The 24592-nt window shown below is 48.1% G+C and overlaps 1 protein-coding gene across 5 annotated transcripts in view; it reads left to right on the plus strand.

Moving 5' to 3' along the window:
* The window catches only part of TLK1 (tousled like kinase 1), a 656881-nt gene that overhangs the window by 435680 nt on the left and 196609 nt on the right, over positions 1-24592 (plus strand). For all 5 annotated transcript variants that reach the window (XM_078681584.1, XM_078681580.1, XM_078681585.1 and 2 more), the window contains one exon: positions 8160-8257. In XM_078681584.1, the coding sequence (XP_078537710.1) occupies positions 8160-8257 (98 nt within the window). The remainder of the gene's footprint in view (positions 1-8159; positions 8258-24592) is intronic.

A 24592-nucleotide genomic window follows, 5' to 3' on the forward strand; every position in this document is an offset into this window, starting at 1 on the left:
CGAATGGGCTGCCCCTTCGGGCCCCTTGATAAATTTGGGGGAGTTGTGCATCTTGGACACCGTATGTGAGCGGGCTCCAACTATACAGTGCATAAGGCGAGTCTATAAGTGTTCCCAAATACCCACCTTGCACTGTGGTCGGCGGTCCGCTCCTTGACCATTCCCGGTGGAGAGGTAGAGCGTGACTGCCGCGACGCTGTGCACGCGGTTTGGGCCCACCTGGGAGCTGCCACGTGCTGATTACCTTGGACGCCTGCAGCCCCTTTTGAGACGCCATTGGAGACTGATATATGTACTCCGGGAACAGCCCCAGCAAACATCTCTGCACCGGTGGAGTGGAAGCATGCCGTGACGCGGACCTCGGGAGCAGCAGCGAATCGGGTCGGAAGTAGCCACGATACTATACAGTGGAGGTGTTGACTGCCCAGATTGATAAGGCACCCATGCGATACTGCCGCGCAGCCGGTTGATCACCACGGACATAGCGGAAGTAAATACACTGTCTCCCCAACACCTCCCCAGGACCTAATTGTTTACCCACAGAGACTGTATCCTGTACACAATACATTATGGGGAAGCCAGACCGCAACCAGTCGAAATTAACCTTCAAACAGGCGAAGAAGCAACAGGAGGAGGTCACAGGATCGCAGACCCAGTCCACGCCTGCGATGTCGGAGGCTAACGGGACAGCAAATGACGCCATCCAATCCATGTTCCATACGATGCAGACCTTCCTTGCGAACGTAGATGGTAAGATAGATTCACTAACATATAGAGTGGACCGGATATCGGAACGTCTGGATAAGCACACCGAACGTATAAATATGGCGTACCTACGAATATCAGAGGCTGAAGACTCACAGACGCAGCTGGATGCGAAACAAACGAGGCTGGAGAAGCAGATGGTGGCAAAGGCGGAGGATTTGGAAGCCAGGTCCAGAAGATGCAATATCCGCCTGATGGGAGTTTCGGAAACCACAGCCACGGGCCCAGTGGAGCAATACGTCGAGAAACTATTGATTACCTTGTTGGGTCGCGACACATTCTCTACAGTATTCATTGTTCAGAGGGCGCATAGGTCGCTGGCTCCAAAGCGGCCTACCGGGTACAGGCCGCGACCTATTATAGCCAAGTTACTAAATTACAGAGACCGCGATGCGGCACTGCGGAAGGCCAGAGACATTGGCAAGCTGACTCATGAGGGGATGGACCTGTCTCTGTACCCGGACTTCACCTCAGCGGTACAAGAAGCAAGAAAGAAATTCATGGAGGTGAAGAAGAAATTGCGGGACCTAGGCATCCCTTATGCAATGCTATATCCAGCGAGGCTCAAAATCACGATGGACGGCAACACGCGGATCTTCAATGACACGGCAAAGGCGCAGAAATTCCTGAAACAAAGGGTGAAGCCGAGTGCGCGACGAAGATCGCCCCGGAGCGAACAGGGAGAGCAGCCGATTTTATCTGCTGTGGAGTAACATTGCCCCGAGCACGAACTAGAATCAATAGACAGTAGCGCCTGCTTGTGACCCCCACCCCAGAGACAATGGACATTGTTGCTATGCACGTATGTGGGTGGCTAAAGTCATCACCAGATAAGTGTGCACTATTTTACTATGTTATGGGACCTGGTGACTTTATTCAGGCTTAATGGTTCTCTATTACCATATTGGGGCCTTTTATAAGCGCTAAGGGGTGAATATGTAGGGACTGGAAGAACCTATCTTGAGCTGGGCTCAGACCCATGTAACTTTGATTACAAGTAACAAGTGGGCAGCTCCGACCCCCAAGCGAGCACCTCGCAATTTATAGACTGTTATGGTTTCTCTGTTGTTTTTTACGTTTTGATGGTAAGGGGAAAATGATGATTGTTATGGGTAGCAATGTCTCCGCCGAGTTTGGGTTGGTGGAGTGGGATGGGGCAGTGTGTGGGGGGGGGGGGGGAAGAGACAGAAAACTCCGACCAGCAGAAGGATGTTTGAACAATTTGTGACTGGCGCGCCCCAACAACATGACGATAGGGGGTCTGGGATACCCCTGATAGGATCAGACCTTACTCTCAATGAACGACATGGATGACACTCTGACGGACAGCAGGCCGCTCTCTATTCTCTCGTGGAACGTGAGGGGGCTACATAACCCACAGAAAATATGTAAAGTACTGCTGTATTTAGATAGACACAAGATTGATGTAGCCTGTTTACAGGAAACACACTTCACTGAAAGCAGGGAACGCCACATAGGTGCTAAGTGGGCATCATTTCGACTGTCATCCTCCTATTCTTCGTATGCCAGGGGTGTCACAATCTGGGTGAAACGATCTACACCATTTACCCACATTAAATCTATACGGGACGACCAAGGGTGCTATGTGATATTACAGGGAAACTACGGGGGCACAACAATAACAATAGTGAATGAGTACGGCCCGAACACAGACGATCCCGCCTTTTACGCCCAGCTCTGGTCGAAACTGAGGGAATTACAATCTGACACTATAGTTTGGGGAGGAGATTTTAATACATGTCTAGACCCCGCAATAGACAGATCGTCTGGCATAGACAGATATGGCAGACACTCGGCTAAGGTCTTACGGGATGGGATGTCAGACTGGAATTTGGTGGACATATGGAGGCAGAGGAACCCTACTAAACGAGAGGGTACTTGCTTCTCAGCTGCACACCTCACATGGTCCAGACTGGACTACTGGTTAGTCACTCAAGATATTTGCACTTGGACTGTTGCAGTGACACATATGTCTAGGACCCTTTCAGATCATGCACCGGTTCTACTAAGATTAAATATCCCAACGCATACTCCGAGACAGTTTACGTGGCGACTGCGCCCCACGGCGCTGCAAGATCAGGTGTTCCTGGAGGGCTTACGTCAGTCAATTGAGACTTTCTTTGAGACTAACACCGGCTCAGTTCATAGTACACAAACCCTCTGGCCTTTAAGGCTACGATACGCGGTCATTGCATAGCTGCACATGCGGGTATACTGCGTGATATACAGCAGCAACTGGAAAACACCAAAAAGGCCATACAGGCCCTTGAACGCAGCTATGAGATACAGCCTTCAGACGCACTATTGGCAGACATAAGGAAGCAGATAGACATATATGATGATCTCGCTACTCATGAACTCAAATATCTTTCACCCAAATACGTGGCACGCAGTTATGGTGAGGGTGGCAGACCTGGCAGGGCCTTAGCGTACAAAATCAGACCTGCACATAATACGACGCTCATTACTGACATTAGGGGCGCTGGGAACACCCAGGTTTACGATACACTAACCATACTTAAATGCTTCATGGACTACTATGCACAATTATACACGGCTAAATCTACCCCCCCCCCCCCCCCCCCCCCCAGCCTCCACCCCCGATACAGATATGTGGAAATACCTCGAGGACATAGGCCTTGCCTGGCTATCAGAAAATCATGGACGGTATTTTTGTGAGCCGATTTCTAAGGAAGAGATATTTGATGCCTTCAACTCTCTTCCTAATAATAAAGCCCCGGGCCAAGATGGACTTCCAGGAAAATTTTATAAAGAATACCGTGACTTGCTCGTGCCGCACTTTGCCGAAATGCTGGAGGAAGCCTATGAGGAAGGCGCACTCCCGGACACTCTCACGGAAGCATTGCTGATAGCGCTCCCAAAGCCGGGGAAAGATCCACAGTATTGTGAATCGTACCGGCCACTATCTTTGATTAATATTGATGCGAAAATATTGGCAAAAATCATAGCGAACAGAATACAACCACTTCTCTGTAACCTGGTCTTACCTGATCAGGCGGGCTTCATCCCTACACGATCTACGGCCCAAAACCTGCGCACCATTTTCTCTCTCTACCACCATTTGGACCCAGAGGTACCTGCCGCAGCCGCCTTGTTAGATGCCGCTAAGGCATTTGACTCCGTGGAGTGGGGCTTCATGATTGTCACTCTACGAAAGATGGGGTTCCCAGAACCCTTCCTGCAATGGATTTCCCTATTATACACAGCGCCAAAGGCAAGGGTTAGAATCAATGGCTTGACATCTCCTCCCTTCTTGGTTACGAGAGGAACGAGGCAGGGGTGCCCGTTGTCACCCATGCTCTTCGCCTTGATACTGCAACCATTGGCTTGTAAGATTCGACAAAAACACTCCACTGCGGCTTTATAGTTCAAGCTCCGACCACTTGGCATTTCACTTTATGCGGATGATATGGTGCTATACATCAGCCACCCGGACAAGAATCTGCCACCCCGATCAGGGAATACATTCAATATGAACAATACGCCGGTCTATGCATAAACTGGGATAAATCCGTAGTGATCCCGCTCACTGAATGTACTGTGGATCCAGAGCTAGACTACCCTTTGAAATGGTGTGTTGACCCGGTCAAGTACCTGGGGATCTGGATACATAGAGACCCTGAGGTGGTCATCCGAGAAAACTATGGCACGGCTATGTCCAGATTGGAAGACCAGGTGGAGAGATGGATTAAAATGCCGCTTTCACTGGCGGACAGGATAGCGCTCCAGAAAATGATTATCCTACCCAGATTCCTGTACCTATTCTGGAATGTCCCTATCTGGCTAACAAACTCATTTTTGACAGACTACGCTCTGTACTCCAGAGGCTGACCTGGGCTGGTAAACAAGCCAGAATCATCTGGAAAATCATGACCCAACCCTATCATTTGTGAGGCTTTGAAGCGCCTGACTTTCAACTCTACTACGTCTGCGCACAAGCCCAACACGCACATTACTGGACGAGACCGCATGCCTATATTCCACATGTTGCGGTGGAGAGCGACAGTGTCTCCTACACTGTTGGCGACACTACTGGCCCATCCAATACGACACACCCCACATGACAAGTTTCAACCGGCTAAAACTACCTAGAGAGCGTGGCATGCACTGGCTTGCAGAGCAAATAAGTTACCAATATATGCACGGGCTCTGCCAACAGCTCATCACCCCAGGCTGACGGTGACTCAAGAGCCAGCCCTGCAGTCACTACTGGAGGAAATGGGCTTACAGACTATAGGCCAGGCCTTCCCACATACTAAATTTATCAACTGGTCAGACCCTGCCCTCTGTGCGCATCAGACCCCCATGAAAAACGTTATATACCTGCGATTTCGAGCGGCCATAAGGGCATTATATGACACGTTCCCTGCTGAGCCTGAACAATTGTTGACTCTCCAGGTACTCTTGACGGCCCCTACTAGAAAGCACTTAGTGTCCCGATTATACACTGCAGCTCAAAATGAACAGGCAGACATGCTCGCGAAGGCAAAGGATAGGTGGGAGAAGTCACTGGGCGAACTTATCGACAAACAGGATTGGCAGTATAGCTGTGCGCAACTCCCACTTCTAACTTCCAATTGTAATTTACGCATTATACACTTCAAATTCCTTCACCAAATCTACTACACCCCACTACAACTACACAAATTGGGTCTCCGAGATACTGACTCCTGCCACCTTTGCGGCATGACGGGTGCAGATTTTACACACATGGATTGGTCCTGCCCTGGCCTGCAGCCGTATTGGCGTGCAGTCACTGATGCACTGAGTATCATGCTCTCTGAGTGCATTCTGAATACACCCTTGACCTGCCTGCTGGGTATTAAGAAGCTTAAACACGCTAGGCGCAGGAAGTTCTTGGCAGTAGCGCTACTCCTGGCGAAACGGCAAGTGGCAATGAAATGGGGAAGCAAAAAGCCACCTAGACTGAAAGACTGGATAAGAGACATGACATACTGCAAGACAACTCTAGAGACATATGCGGAAGGTATACCATTGGCGTCCCGACCCCGAGACTTTTGGGAACCATTTGTACAATACTTACAAAATGATGCCAGTTAATTACTCTATCCCTGAGCTGATCGCTAGATGAACATATAAATTAAGATGGGGGATTGTCATACTGTTATGACATTGAAAGAGATGAGCAAATTAATACTTGACAGAGCTATAGAGAATTATAACGCCTAATAATTTACGATGCAACTATCCCACATTATATAGACTGTATACTGTACCTAACTGCTGAGAATTTGTGTTGTGATTAATGGACGTAAATTGTACCCTATTGTTGATCATTGAGATGTACTGTCAAATATCATATTCTGCTGGTTGGTATGAAAAATAAAATACTAAAAAAAATATATATATATCCACTTCTAGAGAAAGGGTTTCTAACTTGTGGTATCTTTCATTTATTATTCTTCACTTTCACCTTCTATTTTATGAAGCTTCATGGGATGCAAATTTTAGGTTAGAATAACTGAGCTTGACTCCATCAAGAAGCTTCCATTGCTCAGTCTCTTCATTTCACTGCCTAGTTTATCAACCATATTGACTAGAATAGACTGCCATCTGTGCAAGGCGTATTAAAAGTTAAAGGAGTTCATAATGCTACTGATTTTTAACATTTACTACTGAGAATAAATCAAGCATGCGAATCTTTGAAAGATACCAAAGCATGCGAACTGTAGTTATGGGTAAGTAATTCCTGCTGAATGTTGCCATCCCCTCGGTTTCTTTTATTGAATCAACCCACAACTTTAGAGTCACAGAAAGCAAGGACATAGGAGTAGAATAAAATTAAGTTATTGGTGAATATGAATAGTAGCTTATAAACTTGCTTCGATTGTCAACACCTGCCTGCCGTCCTCTCAGTCATTGACCAAGCAAGACTTGAGCTACCCGCCTGGATTTTTTGTTGTTGATTTTTTTCAAGAAGCAAGAAATGCAAGGATGTGCACCCATTTGGGGAAAGTGAGTTCCCTGTATAAAACATACAGCCACATGTGGTAACATACATGCACATGTTAGTTATATTAACAGCGGTGAAAAGTGTTTCCATTCCTGCCAGTAGGTCAGTCAGTACCCATAAACTGATGAGAATGTTACAAAAACAGATTAGAAAGAATATATTCTCAATAAAGATAACTGGATGCGTTTCATTCTTCTTCTTGAGCCTTCCTTTCTACCTGAAATCCTTGCAGTCTAATTCCACAGTAATTAGTCTGTAGGTCTACTAGCTTTATTTCATTCTGTCTAACATGATTACCTTGACCTAAGGGCGGTTCATATGTATCAAAGACAAAAGTATTTTGAAAGTAAGGGCAACACTTTATTCCTCGTGAATATTCATAAAGGGCAACCCATCAATAAACATCGATGTGATGTTGGATTTAGAGGAAAATCTTAACTTACTTGCTAAACAAGGATATCACTCTGACTTGTTGATGCAGTTCTTCTATATGCACCAGAGATGTTTGCCACAGTTCTGTGAAATACAACTAAGCACTGTGGACAGAGATGAATGTGAGGCAATGGATTGGACAGTCAACAAATTCAACCGATTTCTTCATGCCATGCTGGAAAAACATTGTTTTTCACATTTAAATTGAGACCGATATCTATAAATCAGTAATTGAAAATAGTTGAATTAAGATGGTACTACATGCATATAAAGAAATACAAGTTAGTGTTCCTGCAAGGCTTACTGTGCAAAAATAAAAGATGGGCAGGATGGCTTCAGATTATCTTTGAAGTACTAATAGAAGTTTGGAATAAAGTGATGTTTGCAACTCCTAAATCTGACAAACTGAGCTACAGTAAGCCCCTTTCTCTAAAGATACCTATTCCAATGTACTTTTGGAATTAGCACATGTAACTTTGATTCTTGCCTCTAGTTTTTAAAGGTCTTAATGTCCTATTCTTGACAAATGTTTTTCCTTGCTTAAAACTGAAGGTGCTCTTTAGTTGCTAATGCTTTTCCTGGTCATTCAATATTGGATTCCTTTAACAACTTAATACAAACACAGGGTTTTTGAGCTATTCATCAGTCTTCCCTTTATATTTTGTTCTCTGTCAGTAAGGGAGTAGGGACCCTAATAGTTAATCTCTTCAACTTTCCTCTACCCTCTACTGTCCTAGTTTGCAATATTTTTCTGGTGTGATATTCATTTGCCTGAGGCTTTGCAATATTATAAAGAATGTTTCATAATTTGATGAACACAAAGCAGTATTTTGAATGTTTCAATATCTTATATAAATGAAGTACATTATTAATGGGAATAATGAAATATGCAGGAAACTATATTACTTAATGCAGAAAATGTTAATGAATATTTTCTTTGTTACAGGAGGAAGCAGAAATTCAGGCTGAGCTTGAACGTTTAGAAAGAGTCCGAAACCTTCACATCCGTGAACTAAAACGAATAAACAATGAAGATAATTCACAGTAAGCTATCCCGGTTTTGCTTTTTAATGAAAATATAGTGGCTTGTATTAATCTAAGCCGGTTCCTAAAAATACCTAGTAATTTTTTGTGATGAATACATTATTTGGTTAGGTTCACTCTTGTATAACAATTTGCTGAAACTAAAACTGACCCAACTTACCCTATCAAATAGGTGCTGCACTGCTTGCTGCATTCTCTTATTTAATGAACATTAATCTCTTGATAGCCCTTAATTGTTGTCCTGCTGTATCCAGGGTCAATAATAGTTTCTTTCTTTCCTTAATCGTTGTGCCTTGAATCAATTGCCATCTTCTCACCCCACTACCCTCACTTGTGCAATGGCCACAATAGAGTTGCTTGCAGCTGCACAACAGATGCCAGACTAAGAACTTACAAAGCTCTCAGTAGCTTCAATCATCAAAGAGGCCTTTTAAAGCTCCTACAGCCTGCAAGATGGGGGAATTGTAGCACTGTGTCACACTAATCTGGCAGAAGCAGCTACAAGATGGCAGGTGCTCACTCCTCTGCTTTACAATAAACACAGGTGCTACCACAGTGGCAGTCAAGCAGAACCAGGCTGTATGGAATACGGTCAGTCCTCTGGTGGTAGCTGGCTGCCACTTAGTTTGAAGTGAGAGGTATGACGAGTGAAGATTTGGATGTCTGTCCGGTTGTCTCCGGAGTCATGAGGCTTGCTGCTCCGGGGCAGAGGCACACATTTGGAAGCTGGTAGTTTCAGGACCCTGGGAACCACAATCAGAAAAGGGGATATATTTCTTGCAATATAAATGAGGGGAATAATTGCCTGAGTATGCTAAGACCTCGGGAGATTTAGGCCTAACCTTGCAGACATGGAAGATGAAAAATAGACAAGTACAGAATGTTGAATCTCCAATGTCATTGTGAACCACACAGAGGAGTAGGCATGAATAGTAGTGGCTGTTTGGTCCCATCGAGTTATTCCGTTTGGCTGGTCTTGATGTACATCAGCACTTACCAACACCCTCCACTATTGGCAGCACTGCCCCCTACCAAATTGGGAGCACTGATAAATTGTAAAATCACTTAAATTGATAATTTTCTATTGTATTCTCGATTTCAAAAAAGGGATAAACGCCCCTCAAGCATAAGAAAACCTAGCTAGAGGCGCAACTTGGGGGATAAGATTATGTAACAATGATTAGGGATCAGATCTAATTTCACCCTTTCAAAAGAATTTGTCTCCAGAATAAAGCAGAACATCTGGAAGCACTGTTGCATGACTACAAAGAGACCCTGTATATAATCGTCCATTGGTGGTGGTTTTTGTAGCAACTTCCTCCACTGTGTATGTTACCTGCCTGATCTGCAGAGGTTGCTATTGCAGTTCCACCTTATCCTCTGATACAAAAGAAAATTAAAAGAACAGACTCTTTCTATCTAATCCTACTACCCATCCTCCCCACACGCACACATCTGGCCTTGTTCATACAGAAATGCTGTAGGACTGGAAAGAAGAAAGACCTTTTCAAAGAATCAGAAAGGGTCACTCCAAACAATTGTAGACAGTGACGTCCTTACTCTGTTTCCTGTGCATCACTTTAAGTAATAATCTTAAATGGTTACAAATGGGCACTAACTATTTTGCCAAATTTGATAAGCGATTAATTCTAGGACCTCCCAATCATTTACTCAAAATGTGCACACAAATTCAATCTGCCATTAGTATGTAAAGAAACAGCTGTACTGTAAGATAACTGGCATTAGAGCCCATTCTTCTGTGGCAACAACCTAGGATGGCGAACACAGGCTCACAACTCAAAACCCATTCAATAGCAGCAATAAATGATTGTCGGGTCAAATACTTTCTTTTATGATAAAAGGAATATTGGTATAGGATCAAAAAGTAGAATGCGGCATACACAAACAATACACAGAGCCCCTTGAAGTCAAGGCTCTAGTGTTTAATGACAATCCCCTGAGGTCCCACTTCCTTCTCACTAGCAGTAGTGGTTATTCCCCATTCACTATATGCAACATTCAAGTTAGGCTCCACTAGCAGTCTGAGTCTCAGAAATCCCCCTCCAACTCTGTTAGAAAAGTCAAACATATTCCAGTGCCGAAGCGCTGTCTGGTAGACCAGTTTCCCTGGGGCCTTCTGGCCCTACACTCAGTTTGACCCGCACCTGCAGAGATTGTCAAAATGGAGTCGCCCAAGACCGTCTCTCGTGAGCAAGGCGACTGTGACTGGTGAGTATCACATATGCAGGGACCGTGGCTGACTGTTCTTAGTGCTCCGCCAGTAAGTTTCCCTTTGTCTTCCTGGTGGGGGCAGGTGGTGTGTGTTGATTTTGATGCATTCTAATCCGAATCCTTATTCTGGGCTCCTGCCCGCACTGGTTACCACAAGAGCCTCTCCTCACAAAAATTACATCTAACAGTCAATGATCCTTGCCTTCCTCCAGTCACCCCTTCTGGTGTATAAGGTCACCACACCTTCTCCTCATTTGGGCAATGGCCCAATTAGAGCAGCAGCAGATTCCTCTTCACGGCGACCCCCTCTGGCATACAGGGTCACCTAATTCCACACGGGCAGTGGCACAACCGTCCAATCTGGCAGGTCGCTCCCCACGCCACCACACGGCCGCCAGCTGCCTTGTACCAGAACCCCTGGACCCCGCGAACGCCACAACACCAGACTCCTCTACGACGCCAGCACCTTCTACTAACTCAACGCCGGCCGGAACCACACCTGCTTCCAAGCCGCCCGAAACTGACTCGTGGACCTTTCTCCTGCCACACCTGCAGCTTCACCTGCGACAGAGCCACCAAACCTCCAAGGACTGGACCCAACCACCTCCGCTGCATACTCCTCAACACCCACTCCGCACGCAAACACGCCGTCAAGCTCTGGGATCTGCTAGACACCTCCGCCCCAGACGTGGCCTTCCTGACCAAGACCTGGTGGAACGACTCCTCGGCGATCGACATCGCCATAGCTATCCCGGATGGCTACAAGATCACCCGCAGGGATCGCGCCAACGGAATCGGAGGAGTAGCCATCGTCCACAAGTCCACCATCAAGGTCGCCACCCACGCAGACGACACCCTCAACACCGCCGAACACCTGCACTTCCGGATCCACACCGACCCCCAACACCACCCTCAGAGGAACACTCATCTACAGACCCCCCCGGACCTCGAGCTCAATTCATCGACTCCATCGTCGACCTCGCCAGCACCCACGAGCTCGCCTCCACGGACTACATCCTCCTCGGGGACCTGAATTTCCAACTCGAGAACAACAACGCCAACTCCGCTACCCTGATCGCCAACCTCGGCCTCAGACAACTAGTCACCACGCCCAACCATGCCGCTGGCCACGCGCCGGACCCCGTCTTCTCCACAGGCACCCACGTCCCCTTCAACCACACCACCGAACTCCACTGGACCGACCACCGCTGCATCTATTTCACCTTCAATAAACCAACCACACACCACCGCACCCAACAGCTACTTCGCCGAAGACCAGCTGATCACCACCCTCGCCCAAAACCCACCCACAGATCCCACCAACCCAGACACCGCAGCCCGCAACCTCAGACAGTGGATCGACGACTGCGCCAACACCCTCGCCTCACTCAAGAAACCCTCCAACAACCACGCCAGCAAGAGAGCCGCCTGGTTCACCGACGAGCTGCAGACCTCAAAACGTGCATGCCGGAAACTGGAGAAGATATGGCTCCACGAACGCACTCCGGACAACCACGCAGCCCACAAGGACGCCACCCGCAGACATCACCACCTCATCAGATTAGCCAAGAGATCCTCCTTCAAAGACCGCCTGGATAACCACGCACACAACAGCAAAGAGCTTTTCAGCATCGTAAAGAAACTCTCCAACCCCAACGCCAACGACATACCACCCTCACAAGAACTGTGCAATTCACTGGCCATCTTCTTCCACTGCAAGATCGCTGACATCCATGACCGCTTCAACACCATGACCGCCCCGACTACGCCAGACCCCACCTCCCCTGTGAACACAGCCAACCGCCTGACCTCCTGGTTCAACTACGACGAGACACGCAAGGTCATGAACTCCACACCACGTAATCAGCAAAGCAGACGGTGCCATTGCACCCCAACTACGGAAGGTCATCAACATCTCCTTCGAAACAGCGACATTCTCGGAAAGCTGGAAACACGCCGAAATAAACGCCCTCCTCAAGGAGCCCAAGGCGGACCCCAAGGACCTCAAGAACTTCCGGCCCATCTCCCTGCTCCCGTTCCCGGCAAAGGTCATCGAGAAAATCATCAACATGCAACTGGCCCGCCACCTGGGAGACAACAATATCTTGGACCCGTCCCAGTCCGAGTACAGACGAAACCACAGCACCGAGACAGCCCTCATCGCCGCTACAGACGACATCAGGCGCCAACTAGACAACGGCAAAACATCAGCCCTCATCCTCCTGGACCTGTCAGCCGCCTTCAACATGGTCTGCCATCGCACTCTAAAGATACGCCTCCTAGAAGCCGGAATCCAAGAGAAGGCCCTTGACTGGACCACTTCCTTCCTCTCCGGCAGAACCCAGAGCGTCCGCCTCCCTCCCTTCCGATCCAAGGCCACCGACATCATCTGCGGCGTCCCCAGGGCTCATCCCTCAGCCCGACGCTGTTCAACGTCTACATGGCCCCCCTCGCACAAGTGGCCCACCAACACGACCTCAATATCATCTCCTACGCTGACGACACCCAACTCATCCTCTCCCTCACCAAGGACCGCACACTGCCAAAATCAACCTCCACAAGAGAATGAAGCTCGTCGCCGACTGGATGAGGAACAGATGTCTGAAGCTGAGCGCGGACAAGACTGAGGTACTCATGCTCAGACCCACCCCCTCAGCCTGGGATGGTTCCTGGTGGCCGACCACACTGGGAACAGCACCAACACCCACCGACCATGCACGCAACCTAGGATTCATCCTCGACTCCGCCCTCTCCATGTCTAAACAGGTCAACGCCGTCTCCTCCTCCTGCTACAACACCCTCCGCATGCTCCGCAGGATCTACAAGTGCATCCCGACTGAAACAAGAAGAACGGTGACACAGGCCCTCGTCAGCAGCAGACTGGACTACGGCAACGCACTCTACGCAGGAATCCCAGCCAAACACCTACTACTACAACGCATCCAAAACGCCTCCGCCCGACTGATCTTCAACGTCCCCCGCCGCAGCCACATCTCCCCCCACCCGAGACCTACACTGGCTCCCCGTCGACAAGAGGATCACCTTCAAGCTCCTCACCCACGCACACAAAGCACTCCACAATGCCAGACCAGCCTACCTGAACAGCAGACTCCACTTCTACACCCCCACCCGCCAGCTCAGCTCTGCCAGCCTCGCCCTAGCCGCTGTTCCCCGCATCCAACGAACAACCTCCGGCGGCAGATCCTTCTCCTACCTCGCCGCCAAGACCTGGAAGACCCTCCCTACCCACCTACGGCAGACCCAAGACCTACTCGCCTTCAGAAGTCTCCTCAAGACCTGGCTTTTCGAGCAGTAGCGGCACCCCCTCCCCTCAGCGCCTTGAGACCCTCACGGGTAATTAGCGCGCTTTACAAGTACTCTGATTAACTTGATAGTTAACTTTCCGGCAGCCCCCTCTGGCATAAAGAGTCGCTTATTTGAATATGCACAAGGGCAGTGACCCAATCTTTGCAGCAGTGGTTTCTTCCCACTTCACTCTCACCTCTTAATCATAGGGCTCACTGGTCTTGGCAAGAAGTTGCTCCAGACCCAAGGGCAGGATGTCCCTGAGTGATGTTTGGTCACCCAGCTGGGAGACTGGCAAGCCTTAGCCTCCAGCCCTGGGTACAGGCAGAAGTCTTACAGAGCTTCTCCTCCTCACACAGACTGTCTGGCTGCTTGGCAGTTTACAGTTTTGGGGTCCTGGAGCTCACGTTCTTATAGTCCATTCCATACACCAAATGTGATTTAGGGTCCAAGTCTTTCAAGTTTGTGTTGGGGGGGGTCTGCTTTTTTTCTTTTAAATGCACTCTCCTCTCTTTTGTCCTACCCTTCCCTCAGAAAACAGTCTGCCACAGCAGGAGTGACTTTAAATCTCATAGCCCTGTAACACAAGATTGGGAGTGACTAGAGGTTCACACCTGGATGTCAACAGCTGTGATGTGTATATCAAAAGGCTACTCCAGGCCCTCGGGCCCCTTTCCAGTGACTTTCCCAGAATCAAAGTACACCCTTTAAAGTGTCCTGAAGATTCTGGTTCTCATTCCTCCAGTGTGTCCCACCTAGCTGACAGGAATGCAGTAATCCACAAATCTGTCTGGGGGTATTACTCTACCTCCAGTAAGCCCTGGATCTCCCAAAGTGGAATCCAGATTCTCCAGTATTGGGGTGTCTTTCATAGATTCACATGCCTGAATAATTCCCTGTCGTCGGAGTGGGAGTCCCACAGTACATAAAAAAGCAATAATATGCAATAATATCCTTAGAAAAACTTGGTGACAACCAACCGGGAAGTAAAGTAGCCCCAGCTACCAGAGAAAAAACTTCCCCACACATGACTATCCTAGTCATTTTGTATAGACCAAACTGCAGCCAATCAGGCTACAGCACCCACCAGAATGTTCTCCTCAGATACTCAGGTTCTCATATTTTCTACCGCACGTCGTGTGAAGGGAGTCTCCCTGAGCTCTGCTCAGTACTTCTTTTTTTTCCTTCAAAATCCTGGATTTAGGATCTCTTCCTATAAGAAATCTTTATTCAGGCCTTGTGACTCTTGTGGTAAACTCTGGCTTTTCAAGGAAGATCCCCACAAGAAATGCAACTACTGCCTGTACCCAGACCATCAGGTGAAGGACTGCAAGATTTGTAGGACCTTCCCTCAGAAGACCCTCAGGGACAGAGAGGGCCGCTTACTTCTGTGGCTACAGAAGCTCAAGGATGCCCACAATGCCACTCCAAGTTCCCGCATACTGACAGACACACAGTATGCAACAAGTGCCTATCACCAGGCCACAAGGAAGAAACCTGCCCAGCCTGTGCCCAATTCAGTTAGAAGAAAACGATCCGGATTCGACGGGCCGCTAGGCAAGAGATGCAGCGGCAGGCACCGGAACCAGACAACATCTTCGAGGATGAACAGGAACTTCCAGAAGGAGAAGATTCGAATCTAGAGATCGTCACTGTCGAGGACCCGAAGGGCGACGAACCGAAGAAGACTGTACAGCCTAAGGGCGTCGACACAAAGAAGGCCGTCGAGCCAAAAAGCGCGGAACCAAAGAAGGCCGTCGAGCCAAAGAAGGCTGCCGAACCGCAGGGCGCCGACCCGAAGCAGGCCGTCGACCCGAAGCCGAAAAAGGTTATCGAGCCAAACTAAGGCACCGATCCAAAAACAAGTGCTCTTAAAAAACCAGTCGATCCGAGAAATCGTCGACTCGACAAGACAGTCAGCCTAAAAAACATGTCGAGCACAGAAAGCGCATCGAACCTAAAGATCCGGTCGATCTGCAATCTATCGTCGAGCCGGACAAACAGCCCGAGCCGAAGAAGAGCAATAAGGCACCGAACGTCGTCGAACCAAAAAAGGTGGTTGACCCTAAGGCAACGGCGGATCCAAAAAAGACTGAGCCAAAAAAGTCACAGCCACGGACAGTGGAAGAAGAACTCTTCCACCCAGAGCCATCAGAGGACCAGGCAAAAATATACATCAACTCTGAGACTGGTAAAGTCACTATTTTACACAGGAAAAAGAGGCCATTGGACACTGAGCCTCATTCCCCCATTCCTCTGAAGAAAAAGGACTTTGGGACTCTCCCTCTAGACCCTTCCTTTCTATCCCACTATGCCTACTACGCCTTTTGCTCCTTACTCTCCTACTCACTCTGGGTACAATGAGGGCGACACAGGGGAAGATCCCCAATATGATATTAACTATCCTGAGGATCCTAACCCTCAAAATGAACCATGGGTAGAGCCCACTGATCCATATGTCACGCATCCCATCCCTGACACCTCATACCCAACAAGGCCGTAACCTACTGACTACACCATTGTCTTCAACCAGCTAATAGATAGGGCAGCGCAGTACCACAACGTAGACATGCACAATGAACCTATAGAAGAGGACTTTTTATTTGACACATTCCCTACTACTGAGAAAAATGTCAGAACACTTCATATGTTGAAAGGGGTCCTAAAACACACGCCAGACATATTTAAAGATACAGCCAGAGCACATGTTATAAATCCCAGGATTGAAAAGAAATATACAGCGGCCCCTACAGACCCTACTTATATCAGAGGTCAGTTGCCATTAGATTCACTAGTGGTGGCCAATGCACGCAAACGGGCCAACTCACAGACAACAGGAGAATCTCCACCTCCTGATAAAGAGTCCAAAATACTAGAGGCCTCGGGTAAAAGAGTAGCATCCCAGGCCTCCAATTCATGGAGAATTGCAAATACACAAGCTCTACTAGCTCGTTACGACAGAGCACACTACGACCAGCTTGAAAGTTTGATGCAACACCTGCCTGAGCCTTTCAAGGCACAAGCTACTGACCTCATACAGGAAGGAAAATTTATTACAAACGCCTCCATTAAATGCGCGCTTGACGCAGCAGACACTGCAGCCAGGTCCAATAACACAAGCGTCTTAATACGAAGACATGCATGGCTGCGCATTTCTAGCTTTAAGAATGAGGTGCAAACCACCATTCTGAACCAACCAGTCAATCAAGACTTCCTTTTCGGGCCTGCAGTTGACACCATTTTAGACAAAATGAAGGATACGGAAACTGCAAAATCAATGGGTGCATTCCAGTTTCAACAACACAGAGGTTCCTTTCTACGCTCCTCATACAGAGCAGCTACACGAGGCAATACTTCACAAACCTCATCTACATACAAAAGCAACTCACAAGGTTCCTTTAACAAGAACTCCAACAGAGGAGGTTATAGGGGCAACAATAATAAGGGACGAGGACGTGGAGGCAATAACACCAGAGCCTCCACTGCCACAAAACAATGACTTCATCACACTACCTCCAGACCATCTAACACTGGTCGGAGGCAGAATCCAACAGTTCCTACCTGTCTGGAACTCAATTACCACAGACAGGTGGGTGAGACAAATTATCCAGTATGGCTATTGCCTAGAACTCACCTCTACTCCACCAAACATACCACCCAGGCACCGTCCTATGTCCAAGGAACACATCACCCTGCTACAACAAGAGGTGAGATGCATGCTGGAAAAGGGGGCCATAGAGCCAGTCCCTTTCCAACACCAAGGGACAGGAGTATACTCAGTAATACTTCCCTATTGCCAAGAAGGACGGTTCACTCAGACCAATATTGGACCTCGGACCCCTAAATCAATACATACTGTCGGAGCACTTCTATATGGTCACAATACAGCAAGTGCTCCCGCTGCTCCAGCAAGGAGACTTCCTAGCAACATTGGACCTCAAGGATGCATATTTTCACATACCCATCCATCCAGCTCACAGGAAATACATCAGGTTCACAATAGAAGGTCAACACTACCAATTCAAGGTTCTCCCCTTCGGGGTAACCACGGCTCCAAGAGTGTTTACAAAATGCTTAGCGACAGTAGCTGCACATCTCGGGAGGCAACACATCCACGTGTTCCCATACCTAGACGATTGGCTGATACAAGTAAAATAGTACGAACAGTGTGCAAAAGACACGTCTCAAGCACTTCAGCTGCTACACAGCCTAGGCTTTTCAATAAATTACCCAAAATCGCATCTACAACCATCCCACACTCTAGCGTACCCCAAGGTCGGCTTTCTCACGCAAGAAGGCCAAAATTGTTGGGGCACACCTAATCAATGTTGCTAACATCCCGGTGAATGGCGGTATAGGAGGGCATGTCACCCCGTTACAGGCTTCTCAGTGTACTGATACAGATGGCGCAGCACCCGTAGTCACTAAAGGTAACACGCCCAAAGAGAAAGCAGATCTCTACTTAAAGGACCAGGAGGGGAGGGAAGGAGAATTTATAGGAGTAGTTTGGGAGACCCTAAAAAGACTCTTCTCTCCCCTGGATTTAAGACTCTCTCGAATTGAGAACCATCTATTAGAGATGGATAAAAGTATTATAGCCTTGGCTACTCTTGGCTTACGAGGTCTTGAAAACCAAGGTCTGATAGAGAATAATACTGCTCCACAGATTCTAATCCCTTCCCCTACAGCCCCGCAGAGTTCAACTTCTCACCCCACTGTGCCAAGCCTTATACAGCCTATCCCTAAACCTCGTACCAAGGGAGTCGCTATCAAAAACCCTGCACCCCTGTCTGGGGCTAATAACCCAAAGGCACCCACCTCTCAAACCCACACTCGTACCAATATGACTGTTCCTAGGAGGCAGAATACTACCAGTTCCTCCCATCGTCCTACTCAGGGCTTACAGAACAATACTACCTCCCGTCCCACCTTGGGCTCACATAACAAGAGCAATTTTCGAGGGGGGTATATTGATCTCCCTCCAGAAGCCAATGACTACGTGGTGGTATTGACGGGTGTGCCGGAGGCAGCGAATGGCCACCATGAAAATCATTGGTCCTTAAAGAACAAGGTCATGCATTGGCTCAATACGCACAGACCGATTTCTAATGGCCGGACAAGTAGAGTCAAAATGGTACGTAGAGTTTCCTGGGTGGGTTCCTCACGGAAATCTATACCCGGCGATTGCATAGTCGTGACGTTTGAAGACTCATATACGGCTAACTATATCTGTTCATGGGTTGCTGAGGATGAGGGTTTATTCATTACCCCGAGGCCATTGTCTTTCTTCTACCCACCTCAAGATGTACACTCTTATGGGGGCAATTGGTCTATGGTTCACCATCAGCCCAGAAGGGGTTACTATACTAAAGAGCACAATCCAACTAGAACCTGGTTCGGGATATCAACCTCGAACAGGTACAACTGTCTCGAGGATGTGGATTGACTGCCCAAGCCCCCTGATTTGGCATTACCTTCTACGACTTCCGCACCCCAGGTGGAAGTTGGCTTTCCTCCCTTGTTGACTACCCTTGTTGGGACTAGCCCTGCCCCCCTTACCCAACCTAGGGCACAGGCCCTGTCAGTACAGGGTGCGCTGCATTCGCTTGATACCTATAGTGTCAATGCAATTGTGTGCGAAACAGTCGCTGTTTAGACGTCCCATACAATTCCTCCCCAGCTCTCCCTGCTTGTCGGCCCTAACAGTGATCCCCCTGCCCTTGCCCCTTCGACCTGCCAGAGTCCCATAGATAATTCCCTGTTGAAGATCTTAAGTTGGAATGTGGCAGGGCTCGCACAAAACATCAATAAGCCAGATTGGAACTCCTTTGTTGACCTTTATGGGATCTGTCTCCTCCAAGAAACCTGGTGCTTGGAGCCCCTCCACAGGGTAGGTTTCATGACCTACTCTGTGCCAGCATCCAAACCACAGGGCAGCAAAGGCCGCCCATCGGGTGGCCTTCTTATTTGGGTCAGTATTGCACTGGGATTATCCATAAGGCACATAAACACCCAATCTCCTGACCTTTTGAGACTCGCTATACAGTGTCCCGGGGGTAGGAAGTTAGAAGTGCTTAATCTGTATTTAAGGGGGGCCAGGGGGGGGAATTCATTGCTATCCTCAACTGGTGTAGAAGAGGAGCTCAGAGCCTGCAATATTGACTCCCTTGTTGTCCTGGCTGGAGACCTTAACTGTTGTTTTGAACCGTTAGCCAGCGAGGACATCCTGGACACCTGGGAAGATGACACTAAGAGAGGTATTCCTTTGCTTGATCTGGACCCGATTAAAAAATGGACTCAGAATGCCATTGATCTCAACTCACTCTGTCTAGAATACGATCTCAGAGCCACCAATGGTCGATCGAAATCAGATTCTAGGGGAGCGCACGCCTATAACAGGGTGGGTCACACCTCTAGAATTGATTATATATTGTTAAACCATAATCTATGGCAGCACTTCCGTGACATGGAAGTTCTACAAACATCCGATAGCGATCATAATCCCTTGGTCCTGACCCTCACCCTCCCGTGGGAAGATGGGAATCCAACTTCGCCTCGATCCATCTGGAAATCTTCCCATGAAGTTGTCCCATCTAATTGCGGTAGGAGACTAAAATGGGCTAAAGTTGTTGCGGACGAGGGGAGAATGGCTCAAGCTGAGACCATAATGACAAACGTAAAGCACCACCTAGGTGCATCGGATCCCATTAACGATGTCCTTACGGCATTCACAGAGACTGTCTCAGCCCTGAGTAATTGGTTTATAGTCCCTCAGGGTAGGGTTAAGGCTTTTGGGAGAACGTCAACCAAGGGTAGAGACAAATGGTACTCCTCTGCTTGCCGTGCTGCTAAAAGTGAACTTATCCGGGCGGTTGGTATTAAAGACCCAGACCAAATCAGACTTGCTAGGAAAAGTTACAACAAAATTCAAGCTGTGGCAAGGGAAGCACATGAAACCAATTTTTGGAGAGACCTAATGGACGCTAGCTCCAAAAAGGATACGTAGGGTTTTTGGGATTTGCTCAGAGGTAGGGATAGGCCTGTCGATTCACAATTGACTTGTAACATCACAGGGGAGGCCTGGTTTGCACATTTTTCCAAGCTTTACTCCATTCCATCAGGGGTACCAGGACAGAACAGGGGCCCCAGGTATAGAGTGTCGGTCGGTAACATAGACAATGACCACACCTTTGCAGCCAAGGAAGTTGAAGGAGCAATTAGGTGCCTTGTTGCCAACAAGGCCGCAGGTCCAGATGGCGTCCCGGGTGAATTGCTACGGGTCAACACAGAGGTGGGGAGCACACTCATTGCCCTACTTCTGAATGAGGCCATGTCTGGTGGATGCCTCCCGGACTCCTGGATGGGTGCGGAAGTCGTCCCGATTTTTAAGAAGGGCTGTAGGGACGACCCTGCTAACTATCGACCTATTAGCCTGCTCGATTGCACCCAGAAGGTAGTAGGCAAAGTAGTTTTAGGAAGGATTTTGCAGTGGGCCGAAGAAAATCAGGTTCTGTCTGACTTCCAGGCCGGTTTTAGATCAGGAACTGGCACTATTGAACAGACATTCCAATTTTTAATGCTCTATTGGAAAGTGGTCGTACTGGGCAAAGGCAGTCTGTATCTCGCATTCATAGACCTGCGGACTGCCTTTGACCTAGTCCCACGTGACCAATTGTGGGATGTCTTAGAGGGTTTGGGTATCCCCCTGTATTTGCTGGCTTTGCTTATTAAGTTCCATGAAAGCAACTTTGCACAAATCAGATGGGGCGAACAGGGCCAAAAAACATCTCTATCACTGTAGATAGGGGTGTCCGCCAGGGGTGCGTGCTAGCCCCCACTCTGTTTTCACTCTACCTAAACGGAGTGGTGGAGCATCTTCTTAAACAACCATCAGACGCACCCTCCCTGGCGGGCAGGAAGATACCAACTCTCCTATTTGCAGATGATACCCTGCTGATTTTGAAAACTCCGGTAGGCCTCCAAACGTTGCTTTCTAGGTTCCAGGACTTTTGTGACTCCAGGGGTTTAGTCATTAACATAAGCAAAACCAAATTCCTGGTCTTGAACTCCACTAGGAAGCCAGTCCATCCTCCAACCTTAGACTCAGTCCCACTTGAAAGGGTAAGGGAATTCGACTACCTAGGCATCCGACTCTGCGACTCTATGAGTTGGAAGGCTCATCACCAAAAAATCATTCTGACTCATAGGAGGGTTACAGGGGCATTGCTAAAAGAACATCGCGCCTCACCCCTTAAACCCATTGGGGTGATATTAGATATTTATAGGGCTAAGGTGGTGAGCGCGGCGCTGTATGGGGCTGAACTGTGGGGTACGCAGAAAACTGATACCTTGACCCACCTTGAGAATAAATTTCATAAAGAGTTAATGAGGCTACCCCACAGCACTCCCACTCTCCCACTTTTATTCGATGCAGGTACACGCCCCATATCCGAGCAAGCAAAGCTACGTCCTCTCTTATTGTGGGCTCGAATATGGAATGTACCAGAACTCTCAAGCTATGCAGAAGCCCTGCGTGAACTCCTCTCAACCCCGGGCTGGCACAAGGTCGGTTGGCTCACGGAAGTAAAGCGGCTCCTTTGCGAACTGGGCCTGGGAGACGCTTGGGCCAACAGAACATCTCCACCTAAACAGTTGTTAAAGAAAATATTTTGGGCTTGGGTGGCAAATGAGAGAGTGAGCAATTCCAAACTATGCAGATCTGCCGCTGAGTTCTTGCTAATTAAAGATCTCCCCTCTAGAGAACCTTACCTGGACTTGATCTCCAACCCGATGGATAGGTCATTGTATTTTAAATTTAGGGTGGGAGTTCTGCCTTTAGGGCAGTGGACAGCAAGCTGGAAACCACCTGGGCAAACCATACCGTCCTGTCCTTTTTGTGTTGACAGGGTCGAGTCTATTGCCCATCTTATGTTTGAGTGCCCAGCGTATGTAGCACCTCGCCGGAGATGGCTGAAACCCCTTTACATGAGTCTGGGCACTCGGTCACACTTGGAGGCCCTACAGATCCTAAGATCGGACGCTCGTCCTTTGTTTGCTTGCTGCCTGGCAAAATTTTTGGGCTGGGTATGGAGGATAAGATCTGTGAGGAAATCGCTCCTCCAGTAAGGTTATCCCCGCAGACTCAACTTGTTTAACCACCTGATGCTTTGTTTCCCCTCCCTCATCATTTTACCAACGACTGTATATTATTGTTCTTTGTATAAAGTGTTAGGGGTTCGATTTGCTAAACTGTTTTATATTTTTATCTGTTTTTGTACTGTAATGCTTTTATGAAATGACAAATATTTCGAAATAAAGCTATTCAACAACAACTCTAAAATATCTGTGAGCTACTATAGACACCTCAGTAGCAAAGGCATATCCAAACTCAGCAAGGATAACCAGCATGCAGATGCTCATTCGCAAATTTCAGCCGCAACACTCTTTGCCAGCTCAAGTCTTCATCCAGCTCATAGGCATGATGGCGTCCTGCATATTCATTGTCCCCCATGCCCGACTACAAATGCGTCCATTGCAAGAATGCCTAGCACGGCAATGGAACCAAGCTCAAGGACAACTAAAAGACCTAGTGTTGGTAGACAGTCGCGCTTACAACTCTCTGCAGTGGTGGAACCCACAAAACCTTTCCAAGGGGCGACTGTTCCAAGAGCAGGTTCCACAACTAGTACTAACAACGGACGCATCACTGACAGGTTGGGGAGTCCATCTACTTTAATACACAGTACAAGGGCTCGGGACAATCAAACGAAAGAAACTGCATATCAACCAACTAGAGTTGCTGGCAATATTCCTAGCTCTAAAAGCATTCCAAAAATACCTGTACAACAAGACTGTGTTGATCCGGACGGACAACATGACAGCCATGTACTATATCCAGAAGCAGGGAGGAACACACTCCCCACAGTTATCCCACTTAGCACAGAGCATATGGAAGTGGGCAATTCCAAAAGACATCTTTCTCCTGGCAGAACACCTCCCAGGGAAAGACAATCAAATAGCGGATCTGCTCAGCAGACACAGTCAACAACTTCACGAATGGGAGATTCACCCCCAAGTTCTCCAGCCATTCTTCGAACAGTGGGGGCCCCCACAAATAGACCTGTTTGCCACAAACCAAAACTCAAAAGGCCGGTAGTTTGCCGCCAGATTCCCACATCCGCTGTCACAGGGCAATGCGATATGGGTGAACTGGTCAGGCAGATTTGCGTACGCTTTTCCCCCAGCACCACTGATCCCGCTGGTGGCACGCAAACTGCGGCAACAGTCACTCACACTAATCCTAGTTGCTCCCACATGGGCGAGACAGCCGTGGTACACAACGTTCTTGGAGCTTTCAGTAGTTCCTCATCAAAGGCTGCGCCTCGCACCCCATCTTCTAACTCAGAACCATGGAGAAATCAGACACCCAGATCCCAATCAGATGAACCTAGCGATCTGGCTCCTGAAGTCTTAGAATTTGGATACCTTAACTTGCCTCCAGACTGTATGAACATCATTAAGGAGGCTAGACGACCGACTACTAGAGCATGCTATGCAGCTAAATGGAAAGGATTTGTTATTTACTGCAACAATAACCAAATCAACCCATTAGATGCTTCCATTCAAAACATTATATGTTCCCTACTGCATCTTCAAAGATGCAACCTAGCCTACTCTTCAATAAGACTACACCTTGCTGCTATTGCAGCATACCTTCAAAACAGGCAACACCTTTCACTGTTTAGAGTACCAGCAATCAAGGCTTTTATGGAGGGTCTTTAACGGGTGATTCCTCCA

This window comes from Lissotriton helveticus, chromosome 3_1 (genome assembly GCF_964261635.1).
Source record: "Lissotriton helveticus chromosome 3_1, aLisHel1.1, whole genome shotgun sequence".
Lineage (NCBI taxonomy): Eukaryota > Metazoa > Chordata > Amphibia > Caudata > Salamandridae > Lissotriton > Lissotriton helveticus.